The sequence below is a fragment of the Lepidochelys kempii genome, chromosome 13 (genome assembly GCF_965140265.1).
Source record: "Lepidochelys kempii isolate rLepKem1 chromosome 13, rLepKem1.hap2, whole genome shotgun sequence".
NCBI classification, from domain to species: domain Eukaryota; kingdom Metazoa; phylum Chordata; order Testudines; family Cheloniidae; genus Lepidochelys; species Lepidochelys kempii.
Genome location: NC_133268.1, coordinates 31,757,750 through 31,770,116, shown reverse-complemented (window position 1 = coordinate 31,770,116; position 12,367 = coordinate 31,757,750). Strand labels below are relative to the sequence as shown.

General features: G+C 42.6%; 1 protein-coding gene across 1 annotated transcript; it reads left to right on the top strand.

Annotated features, from left to right (window-relative positions):
• Positions 1 to 2,967: 2,967 nt before the first annotated feature.
• Positions 2,968 to 6,446, top strand: GDF5 (growth differentiation factor 5). Its single transcript, XM_073310053.1, has 2 exons — positions 2,968 to 3,601; positions 5,301 to 6,446. The coding sequence occupies exons 1-2, from the start codon at positions 2,968 to 2,970 to the stop codon at positions 6,167 to 6,169; spliced, it is 1,503 nt and encodes a 500-aa protein (XP_073166154.1). The 3' UTR covers positions 6,170 to 6,446.
• Positions 6,447 to 12,367: the final 5,921 nt, after the last annotated feature.

Sequence of the window (12,367 nt, the reverse complement as noted above, 5' to 3'; positions counted from 1 at the left end):
TTCTTATTTAATCTGAGCCAGTTCCTCCATCCCAAGGTCTCATTTAGAAAAACAATAGCCCATTTTCGTAATATACAGCAGAGATTTGTTTGTTTTGTATTATCTTTTAAATCAGAATGCAAATGAGTTTAGTTTGACTCATGGGACAGTTCTCATTTCTAAGTACCAACACCTTGATTATGTGTTATTTCTGTGGGGTTGTAAGGATGGGTCTTTAAAAATATGCATTTCACTATTTAGTAAAAGATCACATTTACATGAAGCCATTTAAAGAATGAGGCCTTGTCTACACTTAAACAGTGCTGCAGTTGCGCTACCGTAGTGCTTAGTGAAGATGCTACTGTGATGTTCCCCTGGTGTTATCTGGACCGGTGATCTGCTAGATCACCCCAATCCTTGACTCTGGGAGCCAACTTTACCCTGCTCTACTGTGAGAACCCCCACTCCTGGACTGTTCATGCACAGCCTCTGGCATGTAAGCTGCTTGGATTGTGCAACCAAATGACACTAGCCAATATCTCCAGTCCCAGACACAACCCTAGGAACCTCTGTCTTGCAGTGTCCAGTTATGCCTGCTGGATGCTGCAAGCTTATATTCGTTCATCAATTTAACAAAGAAATGGATATGTAGCAGGCTTGTTATCCCAAGGGGAGTCTCTGATGTGCTTCAAACCAAATGCACTGCTTCAGGTAGAATAAATAAGCAAATGTATTAAGTACAAAAGCTAGATTTTAAGTGATTATAAGTCAAAGCACAAGTCAGATTTGGTCAAATGAAATAAAAGCAAAATGCATTCTTAACACTTTCAGTGCCCTTACAAACTTAGATGCTTCTCACCACAGGCTGGATGGTTGCCTATCAGCCAGGCTCTCCCCTTTGATCAGTGCTTCAGTCGCTTGATGGTGGTGTCTGTAGATGGAGGTGGAAGAGAGAGGAAGAGCATGGCAAACATTTCTCCTTTTTATCATGTTCTTTCTTTCCTCTTGGCTTTGCCCCTCCACCTTTCAGGGTCACATGAGCATTACCTCATCGTAGCCCCTGACTCGCCAAGGGAAGTGGGGTGACTCACTCGAGAGTCCAACAGATCCTTTGTTGCTGCCTAGGCCAGTGTCCTTTGTTCCTGTGAGGTTGGGCTGGGTTTGTCCCATACATGCCCCGATGAGGTGTGAACTGCCCCTCTGTTCCTGGAGAGTTTTGTCTGGGCTTGTTTTAAGCCATGAGGATACATTTTCAACCTCATAACTGTATACATGAAATTACAACCTATAACATTACTATAACATTACTGTAACAACAATGCTCAGTGCATCATTGAAGGTGGAAGGGATAGCTCAGTGGTTTGAGCATGGCCTGCTAAACCCAGGGTTGTGAGTTCTGGGCCAAAAATTGGGGTGATTGATCCTACTTTGAGCAGGGGGTTGGACTAGATGACCTCCTGAGGTCCCTTCCAACCCTGATATTCTATGATTCTTTGAGCCTTCTGAAGACACCCAATATGACAAACTTTGCATTGGATACCACACAATCATATTATAAGGATGAACATGGGGTGCAGGGTGTTCCCCAGAGATACAGGGTGTCACAGCTACCTACGCCAACAGGAGGGCTTCTTCCATCGACATAACGCTGTCTACACTGGAGGTTAGGTCAGTATAACTGTGTGGCTCAGGGGTTTTTCCACACCCCTGAGTGATTTAGTTATACCAGCATAACTTGCTAGTGTAAACCAAACCTGTGACTGGGAGTTTTAGAATCCTGTCTCTCTGGCTCCCTCCATGCCTTAGGTTGACAGAAACTCTATTTTCCTGCAGGGGACACTGCTGCTTAATTCTGGACAAAATCAGATCTGATAGGTAAATTCTACAGTCAGGAACAGATTACAGAAATGGGGAAATCTGGAGAGGCATGAAAATGCTGTCTACAAAACAGGGAAACATTCCTTCTGTATTTCATGAGGCTTCAGTTCATTTGTTCAAGTGTTTGCATCAAACTGAAATTAACTTTATTTTCTAAAAGTGTAATGATAAATGCCTTCAAAATATGTTCTTTGTGTGAATGGATGTATATGACTTTATTAGCAAAGTCCTTCAGTTAGCCAAACAAAAAAGCAACTTCACTGTTGCAATTATCAGGAAAAGATTCCAAGTCCAGAACTGTTTGAAATTTGTCTTATGAATCATAAGATATTTGAATGTGTTTATTCCAACAGCTTCCGTACAAGATTCATACCGTTAGTTTTGTACTTTGTTCTGTTTGAATGTGAAGTTCATCTAAGGCTAATGTAAAGGTCGTATTGCCACTTTAAAAGGCATCCTCTGGAGTTTTGATCCTACAGAGTTGTTTCACATGAAGCAGAGTATGACTCATGCTAATGGAAAGGGTAAAGAAGATTTTTTTAAAAGAAATATATCGCAGTTAAATTAGTTTAGACAGCATGACATCAGAGAGTAATTAAATAGGTTTTTGTTGGAATTCCGTTTCCAATTCCTGAGTTCAGGTTTGTAAAAAATTTCTAAGCACCTGCAGGTCTCTGTGTGTGAAATATTTTCACTGGAAAGGATTCAAAACTTTAAAAAAAAAAAAAAAAGAAAAAGAAACTTGTAACACAGAGGCAGCATTACGCCATTCTTCCTTCTTGGAAAAAAAACCCCTCAGATTTAAACAAGACTCCTTCAAGCTTTCAGTCAGTTTTACAGAAGAAAAAGGGGTGGTAAACCTTCTCTTTTCAAGAACAAGTTCTTTTTAGCTGCTAACTGAGGCCAGGAGAAGATTAGATCTGAATAAATGAGCATTTCCACTATGGGACTGGATACAAATGTTAAACAAACAGATTTAAAGTGTTTTAAACTTAAAAGAAAACTATTCCTGCTGACTTCAGTTTTTAATTTCTTTCATGTTTTCTTATGCCAAACTGGAGGAACCTTTTCTGATTTTTTCTTTAGTGGCATTCAAAGGAAGACCAGAGGATGAAAATCTTGCACTTTCTCACTTTATTGCTTTGGCACTTGACTTGGTTTTACCTGGTTCTAGTTTCTGTAGTGTTGAGTAATTCCGAAGCAGGTCAGAGTAATCCAGGATCCAAGTTAGGATTGTTAAAAGCAGAAGGAAAAGAGACAAATCCCTCGCCAAGGGCAGGTACCTTTAGGACTGGAAACCATGGATATAGTACTGGGACCTTAAAGGCTAGAGCTAAAACCAATACTGTTCAAGCTGGAGCTCTCTTGGCAAAGAATAATGAATCAAAGAAGAGTCTCTCTAGAGAAGGGACCACAGACGCAAAGGTAGGGCAGTCCCCAAACAGGCAATCTGGAGTAAGGACAGTGACCCCAAAGGTTCAGAACTTTGGCAGCAAAGCCTCGCTCAGAAAAACTGGCACAGGGAATACTGATGCCAGTTCTTACAAAACCAAAAAGACTAAAGAGCCTGTAACACAAAGGGAACCTAAAGAGACTTTCAAACATCCCCCTATAACGCCACATGAATACATGCTCTCCCTCTACAGGACTCTCTCGGATGCAGAAAGAAAAGGCATTAATGGAAGTGTAAAACTGGAGACTGGACTTGCCAATACAATAACAAGCTTTATAGATAAAGGACAAGGTAAGAAAGGAGCTACAGCATTTTTGAGTGTGTATGTGTGTGATGCATGTCTGCACATATTGTTAATTGAAAAATAATGATAATTATTGAAAGAAAATAGCTTGACTGATTCGAATGTAATCAGAATCATGTAACTTATAGGCAGTTTTTGTCTTTTCAGTTAAGCTTCGAAGATTCTTCTGGCAGCAGGGCATAATATTTGTATGCTAGCTAAGCAAAACATATAGGGACAGATTTTCGAAGGCTTTCTGATGCCTAAAGATGCAGATAGGTGCCTAGTGGGATTTTCAAAAACACTGGGGCACCTAACTCCTATTGAAATGAATGGCTGTTAGATGCCTAGGTGGTTTTGAAAACCCACTGGCTGCCTATCTGCATGTTTAGGTGCCTAAACACCTTTGAAAATATGACTCGGGGGCTTTTTTCATACTTAAACTACAGTAGTTGGTAAAATACCATTTTATTTCTTGTTAGCCATATGTCTACTGGCATATGGCGCTGTAAAGACAGTGCTATTTCTGTGCTTTTCCAGGAGCAAAACAAAGAGCTTCTTTGTGAAAATGCTGGCCTCTTCAAGGAGAGACCTGAGACTCTGTGGCACAAGTTTCTGATTGTGGAAAATTTTGAGAAAATTGAGCTAGCCTAGTGCACCCCTTCCTCCAATAAATGAAGAGGCTTCATTTCCTGTTCATCACGTAGCTTCTTATTGGTGAGATGGGCAGTGTCACAGATCAGGTGTTCACCTGACTGCTCAAGTAGGGCAATTCGAGCCCAGTGCTGCTCTCCATAACGTTAGGGTGTGTTTTTTCAGGGATTTCAGTGAGCATGGATGGTGCCCATGGAGAGCAGCTCCTGGGACTGCTATGGATGAGAGAGCAATGGTGAGGCTGGTACCTGACAATCCAGTCCAGAACGGGGACACCGAAGGCAGTTAATGATCACAATTTGGCTGCTGTAGAGAAATGGGATGCTGTTCAGCAGAGCTGCGTTCCAGATGAAATTCTTGATTTTCCTTTGGAAGGCAACGTCAATGTAACATGCTGAATTTAAATAGCCATGTTTCTTAACAATGCTTCTTATCAACCTTACCAGGCAAATGAAACGGTGGTTCTGGGGGTTATATTTTTTTGCTCCATCAGAATAAGTTGAGCCTTGTGTAGTTAATAAAGCAGTTGTCCTGGTGCCTGGCAGTTCCTGGAGGATTTGGGTTTTAAAGGACAAATTCACCATTGTACTGTCTATTGGTGAAATTCACCCCTGTACAGGGGGCCAGAATGAGGTCCAGGCACCACTTATGCCCCACTTCAGTCCTATGTCAAGAATGTAAGTGGTGGCTATGCACTGCGATGGCTCACACTTGAAGGAGAAATCTCTGCCAGTTGGCTAATTGATACTTTGGGGCCAGAAAACACACACAGGTGAGATGACATTTCTTTGGCTGAAACAAGAAGAGTTCAGAATGCCATTTCACTACTGAGTCATTAAGCTCCTCTGAGTCTCAGCTCAGAGCAGGTTTTTATGACTGTCTCTGTATTGGTTAAAAGGCTCTTTATTATGACTTCCAAGACTGTGGGCTAATAGCGAGTGATCTTGTGAGTTTGTGAGCAAACTTCAGAAGTAACAGGAGGAATTTTAGAGCTAATACTCATTCTTGTTTACAATAAACTTAAAAGTATCTGCGGTTTTTGTTTTGTTTTAGATGACCGAGCTCCAGCCATAAGAAAACAAAAATATATTTTTGACATCAGTGCATTAGAAAAAGATGGTTTGTTGGGGGCAGAGCTGCGGATATTAAGGAAAAAGCCCTCTGAGACCTGGAAGCCTCATTCTCTTGGGAAAACTTCCCAAGTGAAATTGTTCAGTTGCCCCACAAACAGACAAGCAGCAACTCTCCTGGACTCTCGCACTGTCAGCACTGCAGATACACCAAAATGGGAAGTATTTGACATTTGGAAACTTTTTAGGAATTTTAAAAACTCAGTTAACTTGTGTTTCGAACTCGAAGCTTTTGATAGGGGGAGAGCTATTGATCTGAGGAGTATGGGATTGAATAGAACAGGGAGGCAGGTCAATGAAAAGGCTCTCTTCTTGGTATTTGGGAGGACAAAAAAAAGGGACCTGTTTTTTAATGAAATCAAGGCGAGATCAGGCCAAGATGACAAAACTGTTTATGAATACTTGTTCAATCAGCGGAGGAAGAGAAGAGCTCCTCTAGCAACGAGGCAAGGGAAGAGGCCCAACAAGAACCTGAAGGCAAGGTGTAGTAAAAAAGCTCTCCATGTGAATTTTAAGGACATGGGCTGGGACGACTGGATAATAGCCCCTCTGGAATATGAAGCTTATCACTGTGAAGGGCTTTGTGAATTTCCTCTTCGATCTCATTTGGAACCCACCAATCATGCAGTTATCCAAACGCTAATGAACTCAATGGACCCAGAATCTACTCCTCCGACTTGCTGTGTTCCAACCAGACTGAGTCCGATTAGCATTCTCTTCATAGACTCTGCAAATAACGTGGTCTACAAACAATATGAAGACATGGTAGTGGAGTCATGTGGTTGTAGGTAGCAGCACAATCCCTCCCATTAACACATTAACAAAGATAATTGACAAGAACCTCTTCTCAAACAAGAGTAACTAATCCTCTTACCCCTAGCACACCTATGGTTTAACAATGGTAATAAGAAACAATCTGCTAAACTCTCACCGTGTCTGTATGTCTCTTAGTGGTAGACACATTTTAGCAGTAGTTCAATACTGTCATCCTCCAAACTTAGCCCAGAATGGGGCTTTGAGTAAAGAATTCTGTAATCACAAGAGAATTTTTCTCACTAAAGATCACTTCCAAGGAAATTAAAATTCCATACCACAAAAAACTCTGCTGTTTTAATCCCTAAGGATATTGTTAAATGTAAAGTTAATAAGCTGCATATACACCTCTAAAAAAACATTACTGTTCCTTTAAATGTTGTTCTTAAGACAAATCTGAGTCCCACTTCCAATATCTTCCTCACCATGTCCATTAGGAAATGTTTGAAGAGAATACTAATGTCTGTAAGAGAAAGCAATGTCCCTAAACACTCAGAGTTTGGTGTAAATAGTTACACTGTAAGATGAACTTTTCTGATTAGCTCTTAAAATTATGTGTATATGAAAAAAATCATTAAATATAATGTGTTGATTTAGTATTTGATTGTACATGGAGCTAGATAAATGCAGAAGCATATTTGTTTCAATGTATGTTTTGTTCCAAGCTTCACCTCTTTCTTAACTATTCACTCTATCCACTGGTATGTTGCAAGTTGTATTACTCTGTATAAGGTTCAAGCTGTTCTCAAGTGCTGGTAGTAAAATTACTCAATAACAGCATAAAATGTAATAAATTATTGACACAGTGCTGTGGTGTAGCTAGCTCTCTTCATCTGCACAATTATAATGTTACTAACATCCTTTGTTTTGAATCCTGTACAATAAATACAATGGAAAGGGAGCTGTCAGTAAGGCAGGGTGCTACTGGTATCGATACCATCTTCGTGTGCGTACCTTTGATCGCCTCCAGTTGCACTTGTTCACCGTGGAAGTATCAGAAGAAATATTTACTGGGAAAATGCATGATGGTAGAGTAAAGGGTTTAGTAGCTGAGTCGGGGATGAGAGTGGAGATTGCAAATGAGTGCCATTAACCTTTACTGCACTGTATTTTGTGCATGCTGCATCTGTTGTAGAAATATTTTAAGGTATGAATTTGTCTTGGGACTATTTTTTTTTAATCCCTCCACTGTGGGTCAACGGCGTGGAGAAGAGCCCCACTCTGTCCACCTCGCCCCATGTGCTGCAGTGGGACGGGGCCCTTGGCAAAGAAGCTGACTTCTGCTGGCTTTATGGCAGAGGGGTGCCGCCCTTCTGGCGAGACACAGCGAGAGTCCAGCTCCGTTGTGCTGACTGTGCAACTCAAAGGTGCCTGATCATAATGGAGAATCTGGCAATTATATTTTTAGATCTAGAAGAATGATTGTAGGTAACTTCCCAATGTACAATCCCTTTCCAAGGGTATAAAGCTTCTTCTACCTGCAGGACTGAATATGACCCATCCTGGGCCTTGTGCCAGTGTGATATTTTTTTTTTTTTACAGGGCTGGGGGAGATGAGACTTCCACATTTGGGGACTAAAGGGGGAAGCATCACTCCACAGCAGGTTAATATACATTTTAAAGTGATGGCTGCCTGAAGCTGCTCAGGGCTTTGTAATACTGTATTAGAATAAGTCCTGGGGAGACAGATCAGTGAGCAGGTGAGATAGTTAAACATGCATAGCTCTGCAGTTTATCCTGTAGTTCTGAAATCTGCCTCATGGCTGTCACCAACACACAAGTGCTACATATTCAAGTAGCTATTCGAAAAGGAAAAATGCCATTGTTCTGTGTATGCTGTGTAAACAGACTCGCTGAACGTACATAAGGATTTTTTGTACTGATGCATACTTTGGTTTGTCTAAAAAAACCCCCAAACATTCCCCATCCCTTGGACTGAAACCCGCACAACCTTTCCTAAAGTTAGAAAAATTCAGTGAAGTTTCTGATTCTGTTTGATGGAGGTTGGTGGTAGTTCTTGAAGCCTGGGGCAGGGCAGGAGGCAGAAGGAACTCAGTACCACAGCAAAAACCACCCTGAGGAGATTTGCAGCCCAATTATGTAGCTCTTAGAACCACAGAGGCATGTACTTCAGACATGAGCAAGACCAGCTTGTCTTCCCAGTCAGTGGAAGACTGCTCTCTGCAGCCATTTGTAGGGAAAATACGGCTTAATTTCCCCCTTTCTTAATTTCATCTCACAGATTCTAATGCAGATAATTTGGATAAACAACTGCTGGGAACCTCTTCAGAATAAACCTCTGAGCTTCACTCATCACTACGGGCTTGTCTACACTACCGCACGGAGTCGATCTAAGATACGCAACTTCAGCTACGTGAATAGCCTAGCTGAAGTCAATGTACTTAGATCTACTTACCGCGGTGTCTTCACTGCGGTAAGTCAACAGCTGGCGCTCTCCCGTCGACTCCGCTTGCACTTCTCGTTCTGGAGGAGCACCAGTGGGTAGTGTAGACAAGCCCTACCTTTCACTACAAAGCTGGAACTTTTAGGTGAAATTACAAAGAGATTTGCCAAGAATTCCAAGGATCATAGATTTCAGGCTCCTCCTCACATATCCAGTTACTACCGACTTTCACTGCCTGATCCCACACTGCCACACTCTTTGTGAAAAGTGTCTGCCCCACATGTACTTTTGTCACAAATGCTGCATCAGAAGAAGGCAGGAAGAAGGAACATTATACCCGGGAGCGTGGCAGCAGAAGACATGATGGCTGGAAGCATGACAATAGGAGAGAGACATGGATGATCTCTTTGTTATGCTATAGCCCTACTACAATTCTTCCTGATTCCATCTCTTTCTGCCAAGCCCACTGCTGTCATTCTTACTGCCATACTTCTTAATGCTGTGCCTCCTACGGCAGCATTCTCCTGTCATGCCTCCTGCCACCATTCTGCATACTGCCCCATACCTCTGCGCATGACAGATAATGGCATAGAGAGTACATTTATAAAGTTTGCAGGCGACTCTAAGCTGGGAGGGGTTGCAAAGCCTTTGGAGGGTAGGATTAAAATTCAAAATGATCTCGACAAACTGGAGAAATGATCTGAAGTAAATAGGATGAAATTCAATCAGGACAAATGCAAACTTCTCCACTCAGGAAGGAATAATCAGTTGCACACATACAAAATGGGAAACGACTGCCTAAGAAGGAGTACTGCAGAAAGGGATCTGGGGGGTCATCGTGAATCACAAGCTAAATATAAGTCAACGATGTAACACTATTGCAAAAAAAGCAAACATCATTCTGGGGTGTATTTACAGGAGTGTTGTAAGCAAGACACAAGAAATAATTCTTCCGTTCTACTCCATGCTGATAAGGCCTCAGCTGGACTATTGTGTCCAGTTCTGGGTGTCGCATTTCAGGAAAGTTGAGGGCAAATCAGAGAAAGTCCAGAGAAGAGCAACAAAAATAATTGAAGGTCTAGAAAACATGACCTGTGGGGGAAGATTGAAAAAAGTGCGTTTGTTTAGTCTGGAGAAGAGAAGACTGAGGGGGGACCTGGTAACAGTTTTCAAGTACATAAAAGGTTGTTACAAGGAGGATAGAACCAGAAACAATGGGCTTACATTGCAGCAAGGGAAGTTTAGGTTGGACATTAGGAAAAACTTCCTGTCAGGGTGGTTAAGCACAGAAACAAACTGCCTAGGAAGGTTGTGGAATCTCCATTATTGGAGGTTTTTAAGAATAGGTTAGACAAACACCTGTCAGGAATGGTCTAGTTATTACTTAGTCCTGCCTTGGGTGCAGGTGACTGGACTAGATGACCTCTCGAGGTCCCTTCCAGTCCTACACTTCTATGATTCTATGACTTCTTGCTGCCACACCTCCTGTTACCATATCTCTCTTCTACTGTCGTGCTGTTGAGAAGTCTGTAAGCTCACGAACAGTATCTACTGAACTCAGCTGGCATTAAGGAAGCATCAGGTGAGGTTCCATAGTTAAGATTGAGATGAATTTTACAATTAAAGCAACTCTCCCCAAATTTACAACAGTTTCTCTTGGGGAACAGAGTGAGTTTTCTGAGAATTTACAAGTAAATCCATGAGTTATTTTACAAGTTAAAGTTAATTAACAATGAGCTCTTTGAGAAATTTAGCACCCTCCGTTCAACATTTTCTTTGTCCCAGATGATATCAGTAATTTAATTACAGACTTCCCATATAGTTAAAATTCAGAGAACTCTTGTGAGGAGGCTACTTTTGAAGAAATATTGTTATGAGCTGGATGGAACCTTGTTATGGATTGAGTTAAAATCCCCACCTAAGACAAAAGGAGTGTGTGAACCTGCCCTGGATCTTTTGGCTCAGTATTGTTTTGGTAGTTGTGTGTGTAGGGGAGAAGGCAGAACAGGAAAACTGAGAAAGACAAAGGGCTTGTCTACACTACCGCATGGGGTCGATCTAAGATATGCAACTTCACCTACGTGAATAGCGTAGCTGAAGTCAATGTACTTAGATCTACTTACCGCGTTGTCTTCACTGCGGTAAGTCGACAGCTGACACTCTCCCGTCGACTCCACTTGTGCTCCTCCTTCTGGTGGAGTACCAGAGTCGACAGGAGAGTGCTCAGCGGTTGATTTATCATGTCTAAACTAGACGCGATAAATTGAAACCCCCCCCCCCCGGATCGATCGCTGTCCGCCAATCCGGCGGGTAGTGCAGACAAGCCAAAAGAGAGAGAGAGACAGCTGAGCCTAAAGGAGCAGCTGAAAGCACAGAGAATGACCCTCGAAACAACCTGAGGAGAGGTTATTGCATGAGACGAGCACACTGAAAAGAGATCTCTTCGTGCTGTTGAACAAAAGAAGCTGTTTCTGCTCTTTGATTCCTTCTGCATTCAATGAAACACAGGATTTTGTACATTCATTGTAAATAAACAAAACTACATGAAAGAAAATACCAGACTTGATCAATTTCTACTTTCAGCTGGAACGTACCCAGAGCCCCAAAACTTTGACAAGCTGCTGGGGTCAGAAAGGATCAACATTGGTGCTCTGAGGGTTGGGATCCAGTTTACAAGGAGAGAAATGGGGAGATGGTACTCCTGCTGAATCAAGATGGAGCAAATGATGGACTGCTTGCAGAAATCAAAGATGGCCAAAAGGGATTAAAGCAAGACTTAAAACAGGACTCAAAGGCTTCATAAAGGAACTAAAGCAGCATCTGGAGGATTCTCAGGAAGGGCTGAGGATTGACTTGCAGGTGGAGGTCAAATCTCTTTTGGAGCAACTACTGCAAAGTGTCCAGACAGGTTGGGAAGCCAAGCTGCAAAGCTTTCAGGCTGGAATGGCAAGAGAGATCAAAGAGCTAACCGACAACCTGACTGCCATAGACCAGAGGTTCTTCGATGAAATAGCTTGGAATATTCTAACAGAGATGAGCTGCACCATGGACTTAAGGTGCTGAAAATTCAACTCCAGAAGGAAATCAAAAGGTCACAGATCACAGTGGAAAGCAGCCACCTGGATGAGGAATTGAATCTGACACAGGCCTGGGTCAGACCAGACATTTACAATAGTTTTCTACCCTGTTTGTAACCCATAGAGGCCAAGATGGGAGAGGTCAAGCTCTCTGAGCTCCAGCGATGCAAAACCCCCACTGTCTTTGAGGGAAAATTCCCTGGGAGGCTTATTTGGCTCAGTTAAACATTACAGCTCAAATCAGTGGCTGGGAAGATGGGCAGAAAGGGAGGTTACTAGTGGTCAGAAGGGTGACTTAGCTCTGACGGTGCTGCAGAACTTACCACCAGAAAAGAGACTAAAATATTCAGACCTGGTACTAGCCCTGAACAGGGCTGGCTCCAGCTTTTTTGCCACCCTAAGCGGCAAAGAAAAAAAAAAGAAGCAGGACCTGCCGCTGAATTGCCGCCGAAGAGGGAGAGAGGGAGTGAAGGACCCGCCACCGAATTGCCACCGAAGACTCGGACATGCCGCCCCAATCACGGACAGAGAGCCGCCCCAATCACGGACAGAGAGCTGCCCCTTTCTATCGGCCGCCCCAGGCACCTACTTCCTTCGCTGGTGCCTGGAGCCAGCCCTGGCCCTGAACATGTGGTTTGGAGCTAGCCATCAATCTGAACTGGCCTGGGCACAGTCAAGTGCTAGAAGAAGGAAAGA